At 36.1% G+C, this 22,260-nt stretch overlaps 2 protein-coding genes across 3 annotated transcripts in view; one reads left to right on the top strand and one right to left on the bottom strand.

Moving 5' to 3' along the window:
• LOC139147082 (uncharacterized) overlaps positions 1 to 5,698 on the top strand; it is a 78,297-nt gene extending 72,599 nt beyond the window's left edge. For both annotated transcript variants that reach the window (XM_070717943.1, XM_070717944.1), the window contains exons 45-46: positions 2,955 to 3,045; positions 5,397 to 5,698. In XM_070717943.1, coding sequence (XP_070574044.1) covers positions 2,955 to 3,045; positions 5,397 to 5,533 — 228 coding nt within the window. In that variant the 3' untranslated portion in view covers positions 5,534 to 5,698. The remainder of the gene's footprint in view (positions 1 to 2,954; positions 3,046 to 5,396) is intronic.
• A 4,685-nt stretch (positions 5,699 to 10,383) lies between these two features.
• LOC139147083 (geranylgeranyl transferase type-2 subunit alpha-like) lies at positions 10,384 to 22,256 on the bottom strand. Its single transcript, XM_070717945.1, has 12 exons — positions 22,118 to 22,256; positions 20,778 to 20,888; positions 19,749 to 19,873; positions 19,023 to 19,210; positions 17,353 to 17,550; positions 16,419 to 16,502; positions 15,233 to 15,411; positions 14,110 to 14,212; positions 13,465 to 13,602; positions 12,973 to 13,178; positions 11,877 to 12,075; positions 10,384 to 11,487 (listed from the first exon to the last, which is right to left on the bottom strand). The coding sequence occupies exons 1-12, from the start codon at positions 22,118 to 22,120 to the stop codon at positions 11,330 to 11,332; spliced, it is 1,692 nt and encodes a 563-aa protein (XP_070574046.1). The 5' UTR covers positions 22,121 to 22,256; the 3' UTR covers positions 10,384 to 11,329.
• Positions 22,257 to 22,260: the final 4 nt, after the last annotated feature.

The following is a 22,260-nucleotide window of genomic DNA, read 5'->3' on the forward strand; positions in this document are numbered from 1 at the left end:
GACCTCAAATATACATATTTGTCCATAACTCAGTAACCACAAGTGGTACACCCTTCATATATGGTATGATGGGAGACCTTATGATGCTTCATACTGTACCTCATTAATTATGCATATATCTAATTCTGAGCAAACCCATAGAGCTGGATGTCTGATTTTTGGTATATAGGGATAACTATAGGATAGAAATTTTTTGACCAAATGTCATGTGACCTCGATGACCTTTGACCTGAAATATACGTTTATGTCGATAAATACGTAACCACAAGTGCTATGTTCTTTATATTTAGTAGGATAGGAAACCTCATGACAACACACGCTTTACCTCATTAATTATGCACACATCTAATTCTGGGCAAGGAATAGAGCTAGAGATCTGATTTTTGGCATATAGGATTAATTAGCAATACAATTTTTTTTCAAAATGTCACGTGACCTTATGACCTTTGACCTTGATTATACATATATATGCATAACTCAGTAACCACAAGTTCTATACCCTCCAATTCTGATAAGATATTAGACATTAAGATGTCACATCTTGTACCTCATTATTATGCGCATATGTATTTCTTGCTGGCCAATACAGCTAGAGGTCTGATCTTTTTTACCGATTTAGAACCATAACTTAGACATGCCTCATGTGTTTCAAATTGGAACAACGACATAGACCTATTTGCCCATAGATCTCAACATATACACTCCAGTGATACTTCTTAATGACCACATTTCCCTGCCCCATCAAGACTAATACTCCTATTACAAGTGGGGACTATGTCATTGTCAATGACTTGTTTATGCTAATTTTATGCACGATTTTTTTTCAACACCATTTGATCTTCTATCGCTTTCATAATCGACTTACACGTCCAAAGAAATTGATTGTACAATCTCTGAATACAGAAGTGACATTTTTGTGAAATTTCAGCGTCCAAAAACCCCTTGAAACCACTTGAAACAAAGACATCATGCATGCTGCTGGTCAACATGGTCAACCTTAGTGAGACTATTCTATTTAGGGGACGAGGGTGAGCCAGGGTCAGAGATTCAAGAAAGTACTGGAAAAACGTGTCATTTTCCTTACGATGCTGTCAAGGGAACTCCAGTTTCCCATTGTTTTAACATCTTTTAATAGTTTCCTTATTATCTAAAAGGAATTTTACCAAGTTTAATGACCAAATACACTCTCCTAACGTTTCTATATTGGAGTTACACTAGGGTAGGGGCTTTTTATGCGGGTAATTTATTCACGCAGAATTCATTGGTACTCATTTGCATAACAATAGCGATTGCCCCTGCAATGCTTGGTGAGCATTGAGAAAAATATCAAAACACTGGAAATGTATGTAATTGAAGCCGCACCGGGACTTCAGTGTGTGATCCCAGGGGTCCCTCAAAAATGTTCTAATACAAGCCACGGCTTCAATTGGGAATTTTACGGTACTGTAACTCATGCTTAAAAACAGTACTGTAACCCATGCTAAAAACAGTACTGTAACTCATGCTAAAAACAGTACAACTGTAACCCATGCTAAAAACAGTAAATGGTAATTTTTTTGTTTGCCACAGTTGTACTAGAGCATTACATTACAGTGCATTGTGAATTAAAAATCTTAGTAATGGATTCAAATTCAAATTGTACCGCACAAATATATGACATGCAAAAATTCATCATGATTTGTACATCACTACATGAAGTCAGCCAAATCTCTCTGATGCACAGAAATTCACGGAGGAGTTCATTTGTCATGCGAAAAATGTTTTAGGAAATGCTTTTCTTCTCACTAGACACTTTGCATGAAATGAGGAGAAATTTTGTGAATGTTGTTTCATAGACTGCGTTACAGAATAATTTTAATGAAAGTAGGAAACCAGTTGCTCTTGTATGGCGGATGATAACTTTTTGGAATCAACTTAATAACTTTGAAATTTGCATGTCCTCACAAAAAGTGACCACCACAATTGGTCATTCAAGCTTGCCAACCATGCCAAACGTTACAGCAAGTACTGATACCTTTAAAACCTAATTATCAAGAAACCTTATACCTAAATTTTCAACATTATCAGGGTTTTGAGAACATACTTTTCTCAGATGTGATGCTATCCAAAATAAATTAGCTAAATGTAGGGTAGAAATTATAACTCTGAATATCTGCATATTCAAATCCAAGAGACTGGGTAAATTGTCACAATGTATAAAATAAGAGGCAACGTCAAAAGATTGATGTCAGATAAAAATGTTTATTCTTGAAGTTAAGGGTTGGGTGTTAAACCCAAAAACGTTTTCTATCAGACAGAAACACTATAACATCGTACTTTGGTTTGGTTGAGAATTCTATAAAATTGTGTTGTAATTACGCATTTTTGCTCCTTTTGCGGCAAAGTCAATGGTGACCTGAAACAACTCGTAAACTAGACAGCTGATGAGGTATTGAGGAATGTGTATGCATGCTGTTTTTACATCGCTGTTGTTGTTGTTGTCTGAAGCAGATACTTTGATATTAGTGTTAAATTTACAGTGACAGACTGAGTTTTTTGAATGAAATAAGGTATTTTTCATTTGAATAATGTTGTCTTGTGCAACATCACCCATCCTGTGTATGTATAAGTATGATTGGAAGTATCACAGTAAGGAAATAATTGGAACCTTTGATCAACATTCAACAATTAAGTTTCAATTGAGGGTTGGGGAGTTTTGTGTAAACTTAAATGTATAAGTTTTTAATCAGACATTGAACTTTTGATGTCGCCCGTAAATGAAATTAAAAAACAAAAAATATTGAGATTTAGATTTTCTTTGTTCACTTTAAAGTAAGTGGTACATTTTCTGCTACAATATTTATGAAGGATGCATCTTTGATCAATAATTTCCATAAGGCCATAGTTCTTTGAAGTTCAATTGAGAAATGTATACTTGACACAAACATTCAATTTTTGTGTTTTCTAATTTACAGGTTGCATATGTGAGTGTTGACTTTGACAGATGGCAGGATGAAGATTCTGATTCAGAGAACATATTGAAGAAAACATCTCTGAAAATAAATGGTAATAATTTTATCACTCACATTTTATCAAATTCAATGCCACGTTTAAAAGAAAATTAACTGACTGTACTGCCTGCTGGGTATAACCTTGATGATAGCTTCTTTTAAGATTTATGATTTAATATTGCACTGTTTTTATCAAATTTTTTCAGTTATCATGTGAAAGCTCTTTGTTAGGATTAGGTAGGTTCCTACAGGACATGATCAGAGTGCAGTATTTCAATACTCATTTTTCTTGTTTTACCTTCTCGTGTCTATTTATAGACAGAGAAGGTATTAGAGTAGAAAACCAGTATGCTGCTGTCAAGACTTCCGTCTGTCAAGACTTCCGTCTGTCAAGATCCGTTGACGTCATGCCATTGTGATGGGTCATATCATAAACTGGTGGGGGTGTTCATGGCTCAGGTTGAGGTGTGGGAGAACGATTTTGAGCTATGACAAAATCAAAAGGGACTTAGCGGCATAGCCACAGTGTTAAGCCTTTCTCCAAGGTTTCTTAGTTGACTACAATCCATTACAGACTACTGAGCTGACGTTAGGGGTACTCACTTTGTGTTTGCTCACTCTGTGGCGCTAGTGTTTGGTACTGAGTTGCGTGGATATCCCCTCATGGCTTCACGTGATCTGGGCCTGTTGCATAATCTGCAGAGATGATCATATGCCTCCGAGTCTGAAAACTGTCATTGTGTAAGCCTGTCGGCATTTTCCTTGCATTTTTCTCATTTAATTTTGCAAAATATCGGCGAGTACCTCAATATTTCAAGATAACCCTTTCTTCCCAATCGTTTCCTGGAGTTTCAGAGTCATATGAACGAAAATGAGTGAAAGTTTTAGACAGGAAAATCGGACGTCGGCCATGTTCAATGTTTACACTACAATCAGAAGTTTAGGTGGAGGAATTAACCAACAAACACTGTTCATGATGCCCGCCCTCTAGAGGCAGACCCTCCTATATGAAGTACCACATTTGATGCTTGTGGAAAGCTTGACCACACAATGGAGCATTTAAACTTTTAGAAAATGACAAACTGAATAAGAAGGTATTCAGAAAATGTCAATACTGAGGAAAAATGCGCAAATATTCAAATAAACTGGTTAACTGACTGGTCAGCTATAAAAAACAATGAAAATGTTTATGATTAAAAGTTTTTGAGATGCGCACATTTTAACAAATACAGAAATTATTAACATTATAAATATAAGACCAAACTATTTTTTCAGGGATGGGACAGGCTGGAAATGAGGGGTGAGAGACAAAGGCACTCCTATTGCTGCATGTGGATGCAGCCACACCATTTCATTTACAGCATACTTATTCACTGTGTTGTGTTCAAGTTCCATATTGTACTGACTGTCATACAAGGATAACATAAGCAAATCAAATCAAATTAGAAAAGGATCAATGCTGTTGTGTGGATTTTGCTGAACATGGCTGATTTTAATATTTTGCCCTATATATTTGGTATCCAGCAAAGGCATATTTTGATGTAAAGTCAAAATTAACACTACATTGCTGACAATATATTTTACCGTTTCTGCATGAACTTTTCTTTTTTAAATTATAGTATATTAGTACTTCAAACAGATTAACAGTTATCGTGATGTCAACCCATAATTTTACATCACAAAGACTGTAATTCTGCCAATTTTTTTTTGTTTTTCAGTCATTTTATAAATTTTGCACTGCACAAGATGATTGAACAAATTGCAATGTTTGAATTTGTAAACTCAAAGAATAAAAATCCTTTGGTCACAGATTAAATTATTTTTTGAAAAGAAATTTACTCTTAAACACTTTTAGCATATATTCTTTACACGGTCATGTATTTCAAGGAAAATATGCCTATTAAAAACAGTAATTTCTTCACTTTCAATTTTTTTTCAATACTATGACAATTATCAGCCAAACAACATTATACAAACATACGACCAGATAAGCGTTTTTTTATCATTTCCACAGGACTCTTTGGAAAATCCATTAAAAACAGTTAAAAGTGACTTGAAATGATCACTTGGTATACATTTAATTTACAGATGCCAGGTTGTGTATTTCACATGCACTCAGGTCAGTAAGGAAGTGCATCATTTTGGACTGTTAATTCTTATTTCTGAATTCTTTAACTTTTTTCCACATTGAACTATCTTTAGGCAGTTTATACTGTAGCTTAGAATTTTTTTGATTGATGTATTTAATCATCTTTTGGGTTCTTTGGGTCCATATCCCACCTCATGCCCCTACATCATCAACTATTTACCAACAACTCCATGCCAACAACCAATTACCTGACCTGGCCACACATTAGAGAAGGTACAGCGTCATTGACGGTATTTTTTTTATTCTTGTTTGACTAGCATCGTTTCTGGATGACAGTGATGATTCTGACACTGATGAAGATGATGAGGATGAAGATGATGATGATAATTATGGAGTAGAGTCAGAGAGAATAGTTATAGATGATCTGAAAATGGGTTTGTTTGGACAATACTGAAATGAAATCAGTTTAGCCACACCGCTGATAGTATTTTGATACATTTAATAATCTAGTTAATTGATATCTGTGAAATGTAGAATTATTCCATTCTTTATGTTAGATCAATGATAACACACAAATCCTTTATTCTTTATCATATCTGTTGCATTCACCTTCACATGCAACTATACACAGTAAGTGAGGCTACCCACAATTCCCCTTGATTTGTTCATGTGGACATTTTTTGCTAAAGGCTTTCTCAGTTTTATCAGTTTCTTAACAATTTTTAACTTACAATTTAAGTTCGGGATTATTTGTTAAAACTATGTTCCAAAATTATTGATTATGTTTAAAATTCAAGAGTAAAGAATGAGAAGTCGATGTTTGGAGGTGCTAAAAATTGTACACTTGTCAAGATAATAAGTTATCAGCAACTAAGATGGTCTCATCATACCACCTGTCAGACATGCAAATTTCCTTTGTTACAAACATTAACAAAAATCAATATCCTTTCTTTTGCCAACACAGATGCAACTCATTCCCTTAGTTTCCTTGAAAATATTGTGTATGGCTGTCAAAAATCTGTGTTGACAAAATTACAAAATTGCTATATCCTCCGCGGAAAACAGGTTGATCTTCTCATTATTCTCAGTGAGAAATGAGAAAATTGTTATTATCAGAACTATGTTGCCAGAATTTTGAAATATGGACCGAGTTGTTCTGTGCACAGAAGAAATTTGCTTCAGTTCAGTGAGTGATCTCCGTGTGTACAGATCATGGAGGATTGTGGGTAGCCTCACTTACTGTGCTGTACTGCTTACTGTATAATACCTAGTTGAAGCTGCATTCTTTTCAGACTGCATTACTGTGCTGCAAGTAAATATGGATCAAGGCAAACTGTCCAAATGACAAAGAAGCCATAGTTTTGTATTTATGAGTTTGATTTCATGCAGGCCAGACATAATAGAATCAAAAATCAAAAATATAATCATTGTATTCAAGCTTGGCAAAACTTCATGAATCATAGCAAAGGTATCAGTTCACGGCATACAATGCAATGGCTCATCAATGACTGAATATATATACTGTTATGATCAGTACAGCATATATTTGTGAAATAACATCTGTCAGCAGTAGTTGATGATCCTGCTTCTACCTCCATTACTCAGTGCATTCATCGTTTCTAATTTCTAAAGTAAAACAATGTTGCAGTGTTGTTGAACTTGCGCATAATTTACCATGAAATGAGAAATATAGAGGAAAAAAGTTGAGAAAAAGTAATTTGATTGTGCATCATTGTCGACAGGCTGATAGCAAAGGTCATTTGCATTACAATAGCCAACCAGCCAGCATGGTGAGGGAGACTACTGTATTGAGGTCAGGGTAATATACATAATAAAAGCCGCATGTTGTTGTTGGACTTGTCCTGAGGGTTGTCACAAAGATTTCCAAATAGAAGCCTTGGTTTCAATGAGAAATTTTACAGTTATGTCAGTCATTAGTGTTGTCTTTGAAGTGAACATCATAGTGCACAGTAACTGGATCAACCATTGTATTGTAAGTAGTAGAGTAATTACATAGGCTGTAGATAAACCGTAGGATTAGGACTAGAAATCAGTAGACAGAGAGGCGATATCAGTAAAGATAAAGGCACAGAGGAGGATATATCTACATCTGAAACAGGATTGCAATTCCAGTAAAGTTCAAGATTTCTCACTGGTTACATTTCTAGCAGTTTACAAATTGACAGGTGCATAGCCTGTCAGACTGCAGAAATGAGCATTTCCATTTATTATTTGGTGTTCCTTTGATCAGTATCTAGCATATTCCTGCAGTCTACTGTGCTTGTTCCACAGACCTTCTTTATCATACAAGTGTACAAGTATTGCCATGGTCTATCAGACCAGAGGGATGGGAAAGTCATTGGATCCATTGTGAAAAATTAGATAGCTGTGGAATATAATACAAGACTGGTTCACTCATGCATTGTTTTGCATGTTAAAGTTGCAATATGGGTCAAAATTGTCAATTTATTCATAAACTACAGCAAGTAGACCATACTACATTGAAGTACTCTTCTTAGATAAGTCTCTCACAACTCCTGGCATACCGGTGCAAACACATTTATTTTGATACCTTATAGCTGCGTAGAAAAGCAAACAAACATTGTCATTTTCTGCTGTGTAAGTGACAAACATCAAGATTGATGACATCACTCTAGAGTGCACATTGTAAGAGACATTGAAAGGTGATGATGTTACAATTATAGTATTGTGAATAATTTGCGAATGCCTAACTTTTGTGGCTTCATAATGTTTCGGAAATCTACGTACATAAATGTGATAAAAGTACAGCTCTGCAAAGGATTGATTGATTGATTGATTTTGATACATCAGCAATTTACGCATGTACTACACTGTACATTCAAGCGTCCAGACCATGTACACATTGATACAGCCTTTCAGTGATATTGATGGAGGTTGAAATTTTCACATGCAGTTTTTCATTGTTTCTGAGAAAATGCTCATTTAACACAAAGGATGTTATTAAGCGGAGTTCAGTCCTTGTTTGCTCTATTGTATAATTGATTATGTCCTTGCAGAGGGATTTCAAGTTTATTATCATCACACGGAACAAACATATATGTCACTTTGAATTACATCTGAATTCACTACATACAGTTTTTGGTTCCTGATCAGAAATACATAAAACTTGTGATTGAGTACCCATCACAATGGCATTTAATGCTTGATATTCTTAGAAGGCAAGATGGCTATTGTGGGAGGCATAATGGGTAGGCATAATGGGGAGGCATAGTGGGGAGGCATAATGGGGAGGCATAGTGTGGGAGGCATAGTGGGTAACACAGCCCTGCCATGCACAGCTACCTCCATGCCATGATGATAGATTCAACAATAGATCATTGAGGGCCAGAGATTCAACTTGCCAATACTAATTGATTGTGACCGGTCAATGCAGCTCAAGGATTTCACCTTCACATTCACCTATGAGGATTTTGCTAGTGGATGTGGGGAGAAGCACACAACATCATATTTTCCACCGTGCTCACGTCAGTGTTTTCGAGTAGAACTTTTGACAGTGTATATCGACATGGTAAAGTAGTTAGTTGTCACTCTATCAATCTGGCCAGAAATGTTTATTTTGCCAACATGTTTTTGCTGCTTTCTTGCATTTTTACACTGAGTCCGTCAGAACAGACCTTCCTGACTGCTTGAGTGTAGATGCCATGTCCGCACCATGTCACAGATTCACAAACTTTACCATGCTTCAAATACGCATGCATACATGATCAACTTCTAGAAATGACATTTCAAATTCTGTGTTTTACACTTGCAACAGTACACAGCGAGGTACATTCCAAAACAGTTATTCATTAATTCAGTCTATTTACTCCAAGTTACTAAATAGAGTCATCACTATGTACCAGTGAATGGCTGAATCTGCAAATGAAATGGCTACAAAGTTTTTGACAAAGTTAAATGGCTGAAATATAAAGGTCGATTCGTACCCATATTGCAACTTCAATAAATGCCAATTATATTTGTATGTATTATAAATGGTTTCATTGGATTGTGACACCTACTTGCATGTCAAATGTATGACAATTTGAATTCAACTCATATATATATCATGTTGTGATCGTGAAAGACTAAGACTGCAACATATCTTATGGCAAATCTTTAGCAAGATTTTGTTTTCCTTTCCTTGCCCACGGTGTTCAAGAGATATGCTTTATTTCAAGAAGTTAACTTGTTACAATAAATACAAATCAAAAAGAAATTTTGTAATCTTGTTGATTGTGAAGTGTGAAGTGACAGTGTTGTGCAAACCCTTCCAATGTTTGTAATCTTTGTTCGAATGACCTTGCACATTGCTGTGATTGGTCAGGAAGACTTGCTATGTTGTATGAAATGATGTGATTGGTCAGGAAGACTTGTTATGTTGTATGAAATGATGTGATGTATCCACTGTATCATAACATATCTCGCCTCTGTCATGGTTAGTCAGTTTACAGTCATGAGGGATGCAAAGGCTCCGTTACCTAGGTAACTGTTTGGACAACTGTCACCTGGATAAAGTTTGAAGGTGTTATTTGCATGCATACATTCTGGCAAATGTAAATGAAGATGGTAATGTTAGTCTCTGACCAAGACTAGAGATGGCAGAGAGATTTCTGGATCTCGTTTCTCTCATTTCTGAAAGGACTCAAAGCATACAAAAAATATAACTGGGTGTGTGTGTTAAAATTCTATGACAAAGCAAAGATAACCTGTATGCAGGAAGTCTGTGATCAGCATTTGAATGGTGTGACTGGCATGAAAGTTACTGCATGCGTCTCTTTCCATTGGGAATTGTAAATGGCCCCTAAATGTTATGAGTCTTGTTTTGTTCATCATAGGAACCTTGCCTAAAGATTGAAAGATTAACAATATGGTACATTTATTGGAATTTTGGAAGTCCCTGAAAATTATCTTGCGTTTGAAATTATGACTAGCAAGTAATACACAACAAGACATGAAAAGCTTAGACAGTAAATGTTCATTTACAAGATAGATACTGGGTATTCCATCTAAAAAGTTTCAAGAAAATGCCATTTCGAGGACACACTGGAGGTGACAATTAGCGGCTACCACTGAGAATGAATAGAATATAGGTTAAATTTCAATGGTGCAATTGTTGAAAGAGAAACTGAAGTAACTCTGGGTATCCAGATTTCCGAATACACCGTACGAAATTCCTGGTTGAACTCTTGAGATCATCTATGGAATCTCATCTTTGAATCACAATTTTAATACTCATGGCTGACTTGAATGTCATTGAACAGAACAAAGAAATGACACAATACATGGATTTGTAATTTTTATTCTATCACAGTTACTCTACCCCTGACTCAATGCATTACACAGTGACTGCGGTGACCAAAAATGCCTAAATTTACAACTTACAACCATTTTCAGTAATAGAGCGCGAAGCCACTGCAGTGAACTGCAATAAAACTGATCACACTAATTAGTTTCAGCTGTAGCCAGCTGGCAAAGTCGACAACATTGTATGTCCCATGCAGACAGTTTGTCTGGGGAAGTTGAAATAAACAAGATTTGTACATGGACCAGTGCATGGTAATGTTACATTGTATCTTAATCTTGAACACAGGGTGCCAATCGTAAACTCATTTACAACTCTAGCCTCAGACAGAGCTAGTTTTGCCTTTGTACAAGCAGACTTTTTGGTCTTTATCAAGTAGCCTTGTACAACACCAAAGTGGCCACGGCTACTGCTGAAACTAATTAGTGTGAGCAGTTTTATTGCAGTTCACTGCAGTGGCTTAGTGCTCTATTACTGAAAATGGTTGTAAATACAAAAGAATGAAGTAAACGTTCCAAATTCTGCAATGTTTTCAAACATGATCTTCAATTCTAAAAGACATGAAACATGGAATTGATAGGGTTTTGTTACCATATACATACAGTGACTGCAAACCACATATTTTGACATATTTACTTAATAGTTACTTGAAGGTCATGTTGAACGTGACTCTTGACATGAAGACAACACAACTTGAGGTACATGTTTACCGCACAGCTTGTCTTTAGTGTCATAGTCTGGCAATGGTAATTTACATCCTAATCTACATTGCTACATCAGGTTTCTTAACTATTAGTAAATCTTCACTTGTTCAGATTCATATCTCTGTCGCAGAATACTTACTTGGTAGCTGCTATGGATAAAGCCAATTGCAGCTACACTTTATAGTCAACTTTATTCCAGAGAAACGTAATAAATTATTCAGTTTTAAAGTTCATTTCCGTTTAATTGTTGTAACTGAGGTAAAAGTGTTTTCACTTTGCCGTTGAAGTCTGGAACCTCACAGACTGGATTACCTTGTAAATGCAATACACTCAGATTGTTACAGCTTGTCAGCGCTGATAAGTCTTCCATGGTTGTCAAACCTGATCAAGGATTACATTAAGGAAAACCTCAATTCTAATTTGACATAATTGATACCATGATTTACAGACACACTGTAAGAATGAAACTGGCCAAGAAAATTACATTATTGCTCTTTGATTATTTCTGAAGACTTGTGTTTTATGAATTGAAAACAGCAAAAATGTTTCTGTGAATGTTGAACACAAAACCAACTTGTTACAGTATCCTACGAGGATAAGAACTTATCCTTGCTTTGAAGAGTGTCTTATATGCTTTAATTTTTGGTTTTAAATTTTCTAGCTGCAGTAGCACATCAACCTTTCATATGTGATATGGAATTGAATCCGCATTGTGATGAAATTCAACTTACATAAATGGATGATGATAATAGTGACAAATGAAAGGATACAGTTATTCTGTATTGATAATTCTTGAAGCATGGGAAGATTGATGACATCTCCAATGTTGTTTATTTTGTTGTCATCAGCTTTAAGTTTCTGAACAGCTTGTAGCATGAAACAGTGTCTGAGAGCTGAAAGCTGATTGGCTGAGACATCAACAGCTGTCTCCAGTATCATGTGATCTGTGTGGTACAGACAGGATAGATCCTGTGGGGAAAATGGCATGTCATGTTAATAAATGATAGATAGATATGTCATTCTGATTGGATAGTATCAGAGAAAATAACTGTGCCAACTGATATCAATGATACAGAAAAAGGTTCATTATTAACCCTTTCACCCCGGTACCATGGTTTGGCCCACTCCCATTGTTATCAATGGTGGTAGTGGACCTGTTTACAGGGATTGGGGGTGAACAGGTTAAACTATACCACATTCAGCTAGATAAGTAAGATTATCATACCAGTATATTGATGGTGCAAATACTGATTGGTTGAGATGTGAAAATAACTGTGTTATATTTGCAATATAGCACGGTTGGTAAAGGCATGAGCTCTCAGTTAGAGAAAATTTCCCTTTTTGATGTTTCATGCCAGAATTCCAATCTAATATTATAATATAATAGCAATAAACCACCTCAGCAATGGGTATACCACTCAATTTTGACCAGTTCACTCCATATATAATACACTTGCTATCACTCGTACACATATGTCGTGAACTGGTCAAAATCTTGTGGTACACTGTCACTGGGCATGCTTTATTGCTTAAGTAGCACATTGATATGATAGCCGACATCCCTTCACACCACAATGATATGATACCCAGCATCCAATACATAGCACATTGATATGATACCCAGCATCCAATACACAGCACTTTTCTAGCTATTCAGGCCATGGGACAGTCACCATTCATTCTCAAATTTCACCTTTCATATTACAAATGAGGTTTTAATACAATGATGGGTTTGAACGTCAGATTTGTCTGTCGATAAATTTATTCTCTACACTTCAATTTAACTGAAAATGAAAAAAAACAGCCATACCTCTTTAATCTTTGGTATCAGTTCTCTTCTGAAATTGTAATTAAATGACCGCTTACCTTGTTACAAAGGTTGATTTCCCTTGTGTCACTTGTAGACATTCTACTAATTGTATTTTCTATAATGAATTTACTTCTCAGATCTCTGTAATATTGCAGTCTGTATGAATCTACTTTATCTAAAGTTGTAAGATACTCCAGTGTTTGTTTCTCATATCGCATGGGATCAAGCGCCCTCATGAGGAACAAAATAGTCAGCAAGCACCCTGTAAAAGAAATAAAAATGCATGGCAGAAATGAAAATGACTGTGACATGTGTAATACCTGAAAGAATCCATGGATCTAGTACTTACTCCATGGATCCAATATTTTCACTTTCATAATTGCTCTCAACGTTGCATTCATTGTTCATCCATCGTCACGTTAAAAAAGTCTGCTAACTGTATCCCTTAATTGATAACATGACTTCATGTATGCTGGCCAATTTTCAAAGTTTGAAAACAATAAAATGTATTTAAGTATTGAAGATAACAATACAATATTCATACTTACATTTATTTTCAGGTTCTAGTTCTTGTAATTGTTGACATGAATCCAATTCATCCTGTAGAACAGTTGTAGTTTCTGCACTCAATACGGAACTGAAAATAGTTTCAGGTCTGGAATCCTTACTCCAACATTCCACTTCTCCTGTTAGCATTCAGGGAATACAAAGTATTACAAAATGTGGTATACATGTAATGCGTTGTCTGTATTGCTAATTAAATTGTATCCAGTATGACACAGATTGCAGCCATGAATGCAATTTCAAAGCGCTTGAGTTAAAATGACATTTCAGTCATCGATCACTATGTTGCAGCATAGTTTGACAGGAGCCAAGCCTCTAGTATCTGAGTGATTTCCAATGTCTTGTGTTTGAACTTTGTGTGACTTGTTTGGATTTCAGTTGGAATTGCTGAAGAGGAATGTATCGAGCACAAATTCTCACTTCTCATTTGTTAAAGGAATATTTGAAAATATTCGGCTAACATATTGTGAAATGTTGATCAGTATCTGTACTGAAACACCTGCAAAATTATCCTGACATACACCTTTATAATGAAGCACAGCCTATCTGATAAGAATCTTATTTTCTGCACCATAATTTCCAGTAGAAAAGCCAAATGAGTTTATAACAACTATAGATGGAGAACTAACCTTCCTTGAGAGTACAGCTTCTTTGTACATCAGAGTCTTCAATAGACACAATGATGCTGTTGTTGGCAGTCTTGTTCAGACTCTGTACTGGAAATTCACAAATCTGATTACATTATAGGAAATGACAAGATGTATTTTTCAGGACCAGGAATCAGTGCATCAACTTGATATGAAAGAATAGTACTTGTATCAACATACATATTTACAGTTTGTCATTGTAGAAGTATTTTTCTCAAAATCTACTCAATAAGCTTCTCACTGCCTTCATACAAATCTGAGTTACAAAAATGTCATATTTTATAAATGACTAATTTTGGCTTCAAAATGTTGAAGTCTGCATCTTTCAATGATCTTGGCAACTAATACTCTTCCTGTCCTAGTCACCTTACATCACCTCGGGCCAACACTGAAAAGTTGGCCTAAATGTACATCACAGCCACAGTGAGTGCATAGTCCATACATCACAGCCACAGTGAGTGCATAGTCCATACATCACAGCCACAGTGAGTGCATAGTCCATACATCACAGCCACAGTGAGTGCATAGTCCATACATCACAGTCACAGTGAGTGCATAGTCCATACATCACAGCCACAGTGAGTGCATAGTCCATACATCACAGCCACAGTGAGTGCATAGTCCATACATCACAGCCACGTGAGAGCATAGTCCATACTTCACAGCCACAGTGAGTGCATAGTCCATACATCACAGCCACAGTGAGTGCATAGTCCATACATCACAGCCACGGTGAGAGCATAGTCCATACATCACAGCCACAGTTAGTGCATAGTCCATACATCACAGCCACAGTGAGTGCATAGTCCATACATCACAGCCACAGTGAGTGCATAGTCCATACATCACAGCCACAGTGAGTGCATAGTCCATACATCACAGCCACAGTGAGTGCATAGTCCATACATCACAGCCACAGTGAGTGCATAGTCCATACATCACAGCCACAGTGAGTGCATAGTCCATACATCACAGCCACAGTGAGTGCATAGTCCATACATCACAGCCACAGTGAGTGCATAGTCCATACATCACAGCCACAGTGAGTGCATAGTCCATACAGCATGTCAGATTCTCTGAGTCTCAATTGTTGAGCAAAGGATACCCACACGGTGGTAAAGCTGTCTTTTTTATTTGGAGTCCACCAGGAGGTCTGTATCTCAGAATTGTTGATGATGACTTTGGCATGTACTTTCTTCAAATGAATTGCATTTGTTAATGAAATTACAATTTGCTGTGTTTTAGTATTTACATAGAGACATCTAATATCTTGGGGTTGTTCAGCTGAAATAAAGAAAAGAAAATATGTCAATCATATTAATTAATATTCTATGTAAAATGGATGAAGTTAGAACTGATAGGTTTTACAGTCTTGGGACAATAGTACCTGAACACCAAATATAACAGATGATTAACGCAAAGAAATGACACTGTATTGGGCTTGGCCGAAATCCAGGGGCGAAGGAACATCCGGGCGTCGTGGCGGCCTTTCCAGTGAAGCCAGTCGCAGATTTGAATGACCTCAAGGGAGGGCAACGTGTTACCCAGGATGCACCTACTGCCACGGTGGGGATGCACGGCGTCGTGGCGGCCTGGAAGATGACACGGACCCCTTGCGGGATCATGCCATGCATTGGGCAACGTGGTACCATGGTCCCTCCAGATCCGCAATAGCAGCCCCATGGAACTTTATTGAAATCTTATCATCCAAATAACATATAAATAGAAATATGACGAACTGTAATATATGTCTGTATGTGAGCTGTTAACACCGCAGCTTTCTTTTTCTTTTCTTTTTTTTTTGGTGGGTGGGAGGGAATTTGTGAAGTGTACGTTATCGTTGCAGGAGCTGAAGTGGCGGCAAATGGCTTTGGCCGAGGGGGGTATGCATGGATAGCTGATGGTCAGTGATGCGAGCAGATAACAGATTGGACGTCATGCAAGGCATGCATGGCATTCATATTTGATAGTGAGGGTGGACCAGAAGCAACTGTGATTCGAGAGGCAAGGGTTTATTGGGTGTTCAGCGAAAGTGAGGGGTGTGGTTGTGAGGCAAAGGTAGAATGGCCTGTGTCCCCGTGCCCTTCCCCGCATTAACCATGATTATAGCAAAGCCATAATCATCCATAAATAATACACTGATTTAGTGTTATAAACTACTACTGTAACAATAGCCTATCAACTCGCAATAACTATGGATGCACAAAATTGTACATTCATGCAATAACTAGGCTGAAAATGACAACTTTTCAATAATATCTGGAAAGTAACAACTCTTCCAATTTCATTACCTCTTCCTAGCAACCATCGGTGGTAGAACCATGCACTCTGATCATTTGGATCGGTGAAAAACGCATTCTGAACAAGCTCGTATTCTGTAATATTAAGATATTTTAAAAGGTAAACAGGCAGGAGAGGAATTTTTCCAGCAGAAGATTAGTATTTCCAGACCAGAATGATGAAAGTGATCTGAATGTTATCAAATTACAAGTATTGGTTAGAGAAGTTGTTTTCACAATTAACTGAAGTATGAGAACTTTTAAAATAAAATTACTCCTGACACTGCATATTTGCGAAGGAGTATCTCGCTATATTTGCAAGCAAAGACTACAGTACAGCTTGACTTTGGCACTACTGCTTATATGACAGCTAAAAATACAGGAATGAGATTCTCAGTACCTGTAGAGTTTACCAGGCTGTGTTACTACAAGGCATTTACTTTAACCTCAGATTTGATATAATCATAGTAACTTTTGCTGCGGTTACAACAATGTCACAACTACTTAATGAAATTACAATAGTGGAGTAACATTTAGATCAATTTCATCATTCATTCTGGGCTGAGAACAAGCATAACAGGTACATACAGTTTTTACAAATGATTAAATCGATTTATTGACAGATTAAAACAAGTTTTGGAGAAAGTATGACAACTTTTCTTTCAAGAAACTCATAAAATGTCTTTTGTACTTTACAGAATGATAAATGTAGCCACATCAACATTACTATATAACTACATATGGTCAATAGTTAAATATAGCATTTTTGATGTGCACAAGTTCATGTAACAACAATACAGAAAACAACGTGTGATGTCGGATAACAGGATACAAAGTTTGTTTCACTTGTAAGGGATCATATCCATACATGAATCTATTGGTTTGATATTATCAGCCTTACAGAACAGTACAGTACAATTCCACAAATAGTTAGAATTAAATATACCTTTGTGAAGGATATCTTCTTTTACTCTCTCTCTCTTCTCAGGGTCAGGGTAGAGTATTGGTAATAATTTACTACGGTAATGCCATGATGAAAAGTTGGAGAAATTACTACTTATTTTTGTGTTGGTGAATTCCACTTCATCTTGAGTTGCTACTTTTGATCTCTGCACGACAAATCTACGATAGTCCCAACAATGAACTGAATCAAAGGAAACAAATATATTTTGATTAAGTATTACTGCTGCTGACTGAATATTTTTGTACGTTCATCTCAAGACAGACCAGTTGATGTGGTAGTGAATTGAACTAATTATACATTCTCCAATGTTGATATCAAAGTTTCATGTTGAGATAAGCTCTGTCTTTGTACCATATATTGCACATAGCTGTTGAGTTGGTCATCTTTGCCATACTACAAGGACCAAGCTTAAATAAATCGAAGGACTCAGAAGGAGAAAGGAAACCATCCAATCCAGAAATATGATTTTATTCAAATGGTGTCAATATCAACACCAACATATGAAGACACTCATAATTGTCAGTGTTTGCAATCCAAATTTTGACAGGCATTTCATGTATGCACGGCTAGGAAAAAATGTGTATTGAATCATTTTAAAGTCACATAATTTTACCCCTGGGAACATGCATACCAAATTTCAAAGCAATCGGACCAGCAATTTCAGAGAATTTCAAAATGTTGTTTCTGACCAAAAATGGGAAAAATTGCCCCAGATATACAAATATGAAAATTTCAACAGTATATTAATAAATTTGATAGAAGTTAATCTTAGGATCAGGAATATTAAGTTTAAAAGCAATCAAACAAGAACTTTGGGAGAAAATGATTTTTGACCAAATATTAGAAATATTGCCAAAAAAATACAAATATGAAAATTTTACCTTAATTTGAACAAATCTAACAGAAACTATCCCTAAGATCATGCATATCAAGTTCAAAAGCAATGGGACCAGCAGTTTCAGAGTAGAAGATTTTTTTTACCAAAAGTAGGAAAAATTGCCACCAAAATACAGCTATTTATAGCGTCAAGGACACTGTGCTCACATTCGAATTGAATTGGTCCATTCAAGAAATACTTAAACCAGAAAAACAAGAATGACAAAAGCAAATAAGGTCTGCAACTTAGGTACTGGAGGTCAACTTTAGAAACATGCATATCAACTTCTATACCAATGGGACGAGCAGATCCCACATAGTACATTAGCAATGGTCAATAAAAAAAATTTGCCACAGAAAACTTGAAAAAACAAAAGGTGGGAGAGTTGGGAAAAAATAATGTACAAAGGATCAGGTAAAAAAAAATAATGTTACCTAATCAATCTTCTAGGACACAGTAGAGTGAAACATCTCAAATATTTGTACACAAGATCAAACAATGTGCACTGACGGCAGTCGTGACTACAAATAAGGACGTCAATTTTGTGTATTGTCAAACACATTGTCATAAGAAAAAATGTATAATAAATTTCTTTGCACATAATATGTACTTATTTGCATATTCACAAACACTGATTATGTACACTATCACCATAGAAATTAACCTTGAACTTCAATTATGAGAGTAAATTTCTTATATGACAATAATTTTTGCAAATGAAAAATCCAAACATCAACGATAATGAAATCACTATGTTTTTACCCCGTATACTTACAATTTCTTTCATCATATTCCAGGAATTTATTACACAATGTCAATTCAAGTGACCAATCAGGATTTGGCATTGTATCCATGACAAAACATCTGTGATGCCACACTCCGTAAGACTTTGGATTTTGTCGTAAGCAACTCTCAAGAAAAGATAACTCCTTCTTAAAGATGGCTTCCATTTCTTCTGGTTTTCTGAGTTCACAAGAAATTCACAACGTGTTTCTTAGACATAACGTTGTTATACACTCTCTCACATCAGACTAGTACATGATTTAATTCCGTGAAGACAAACACTATGCTATGTTTGATATAAATACCAGTACTGCTGACTCTATTAAACTTAAAAATTCATGTAATTTTTGCAAGTTTCATTGATTTGTGCCACTTTATTGGCATAATTTACTGAATTAAATCCAAGGAGGAAAAAATCTCAAGAGTTTTTGTAGGCTTTAATGACAAATATGTGAATTACAACTACCTTGTCAAAAATCATATCAGAAGAATATAAATAGATACAGTAATACTTTAGTTTATCAAATACTAGTCTACGCATCATAGCATTGACTATTTACATTGAGTTAAGACTTTGGATTTCAGTTCAAAGTTCATTAATTTTTGATAATGATTATTATCTTGAGATAAAGCTGATCTGCAACCCATCAGATGCAAAATGGGATGATTGATCAAAGCAATGAATGGTAATCAACAAACGGATAGAAGTGCTGCTTACTTTTCCTCTTTGTAATGTAATAAGACTTCTTTTCTATAGTTCCACATTGTAGTAAAATCAGAATTGGCTGTCAACAGTTGACCTGTGATTTCCAGAGCTTCATTATCATACTCTTCATTTGTACGCTGTGAAGACACATATTACACATCTGATATATTATATCGGTGAACTGAATAACTTGTACTTGAAGATTTTAAAATTTATCTTGTTCCAAGAATCAACCAGAGTTGGAAAAGCCTAAGGTCTGGTGAACAATATAACAAGGTAAATTATAAAATTTACGGGAAAATTTGTCATGGACTATTCCCATTTTTCAAACTTTTGCATGGTGACATACCGTATGCAATTCCTACACAATTCTGTAATTCTGAAATACCCCGGTATCACTTGTGTTATTAAATAGTGATTAAACAAAGGATGGTTGCAACATGAAGTGTAACATGTATGAAATATTCTACTGATACTGATATGTTTGACCTCTGTTGTCTTGGTTACGTTATTCTACGCTAGAAACTGAAGGATTTTGTCATCAGAATTTATTGAATGCCGGTAGTGCCCGATTAAAGGGGACCATTCCTTTGAAATTCTCTGAAGTATTTATTCACTTCTTTCACCACAATTAATAGCTCACTAGTGAAAACAGATAATTTGCACAGTGTAACGCTTCTTACAAGGATGATGGTATATTATTGACAGAGGCTAGAGATACAGAAAACTATGACTCAATGAATGTTTAAAGGCCAGGGACTTGATCCCCGGGATCAAGTTTGTAGTCTGTAAGAGGATTATTTAGTGCCATAACCTTTTGTTTTCCATTGAAATTTAATCTAATGAGTAAATTTCCCTGCAAGACAATCTGACGCCAGCACAGGCCTTTAAAGAAAGATTATTGATGGATTTTGACAGCATAACTTAATTGACAAAAGTTGCTTTTAAAGGATCCATAACCGGACTGATTGCAATCTTCACAGCCTATTCTGAGATCTGGTTGTAAACACTGCTATAACAAGCTTAGCCATTGAGTCTAACCTTCTTAAACGCTTTGTGCGTGGCACCATTGAAGAGTTGTAATTTTTTCTCTCTTTCTTTTCTTTTAGCTTCTTGCTGCTCTGCTGTTGTCTTCACTTTGATACGGCCATGCTGTATTGATAAATAGCAATCTGGCATCAACATTTCACTGCAGTCATAGTACTTATAATTAATTTATTACACATGTCATAGGGAATTCGCCAAAGAAATGCGAAAACTACTTCAGAGGTGATGGCATGTAAAAGATATCTATTTTTCTTATTTTGGAGGACAGCCAAAGATAGGAAAGCATTATATTATCATTAACACATAAATACACCACAGGAACACAAAGTTCATTCGCTCTATTACAATCACAGTTGTAAATATGTTGTTCAATTTCAATGAGCACAGAAGCTGTGAAATGACTAACATTTTGAATGTTTTATTCTTTCGCTGTGTAGTTCAAAACATGCTGAAACATAATGAGAGCACAAATAGTCTATGCTGTCCCTGCATTGGTTTTGAATATGATTTAGAGAATAGCACAGAATTGGTATTTTTAGCTTTAATTAAAAAAATTAAGTGAAAGTCAACCTACTTCACCTATTTGCATATATTTTTTCAAAATACATTTATCACATTCAAATGCCATAACGTTATCATTTATTAACATAATTATCATCATCATTGTTGGGGGAAACATGCAACATTTCCGCCAAAGATCCTCAATCATACATCATGTATTCTCTGTTGAAGTTATCCATTTATTTGGGAAAAAAATAACTTCTATTTAATTTTACAGCAGCTGAATGAAATAAATATTTGACAAGATAAGAATAGGCAGGTGCAACCAGCTTGCAAGACGACCTATAAAATAAGCCTTGAAAATCAGGTTAATGCCGGGGTAGGGAAAAATAGGGTGAATGGGGAGGGCAGAAACATTGTAGCCCTAAAGTTGCATTAGTTCAAGTAGCCCTGCGTACGATGCTGTGTGTTCCGCTACAGCTAATAGCCCCGCTCACCACAGGGCTATTAGCTGTAGCGGAACACACAGCATCGTACGCAGGGCTATAGTTCAAGTTGTACACACACTCGGATCCCTGTAACAAAGAAACCGTAGATGAATTGCCCCCACCGTTGACGTAAAAAAACGGCCATGCCCACATTTAAATAAAATATCTGATGACTTTCTAGCGAACTGCAGTTCCTCTGCTTGGCATAGTGTACGTACAGTCACTCCACACTCTGCCTATCCGTACACGGCCCAGCGTCACCGTCAAGCGTCAGTATGAACCCATTGATTAGCACGGTGCAGAGTGCAGCGTGCGTGCCCTTGTTGTTGTTGACTGGTGACTTACCATTATGACTATTTTTCGACACGACTAGGTACAGAATGAATCACTATCCTTGAGGTCGTAGGTAAAACCAAAGCTGATGATAGCAATCGAAGATATAATGCGCCTCGCGGTCACGATAAGGCAGTACAGGAAGTAGATCAAGC

This window comes from Ptychodera flava, chromosome 13, assembly GCF_041260155.1.
Source record: "Ptychodera flava strain L36383 chromosome 13, AS_Pfla_20210202, whole genome shotgun sequence".
Taxonomy (NCBI): domain Eukaryota; kingdom Metazoa; phylum Hemichordata; class Enteropneusta; family Ptychoderidae; genus Ptychodera; species Ptychodera flava.

Bases quoted from the DNA above. Each gene is read 5' to 3' on its own strand.
- LOC139147083 (XM_070717945.1), bottom strand. The intron at 16,503-17,352 runs GTATATTTAATT...TTAATATTACAG, and splicing joins AGAAGATATCCTTCACAAAG to AATACGAGCTTGTTCAGAAT. The intron at 12,076-12,972 runs GTAAGCGGTCAT...TTTTCCCCACAG, and splicing joins AAATCAACCTTTGTAACAAG to GATCTATCCTGTCTGTACCA.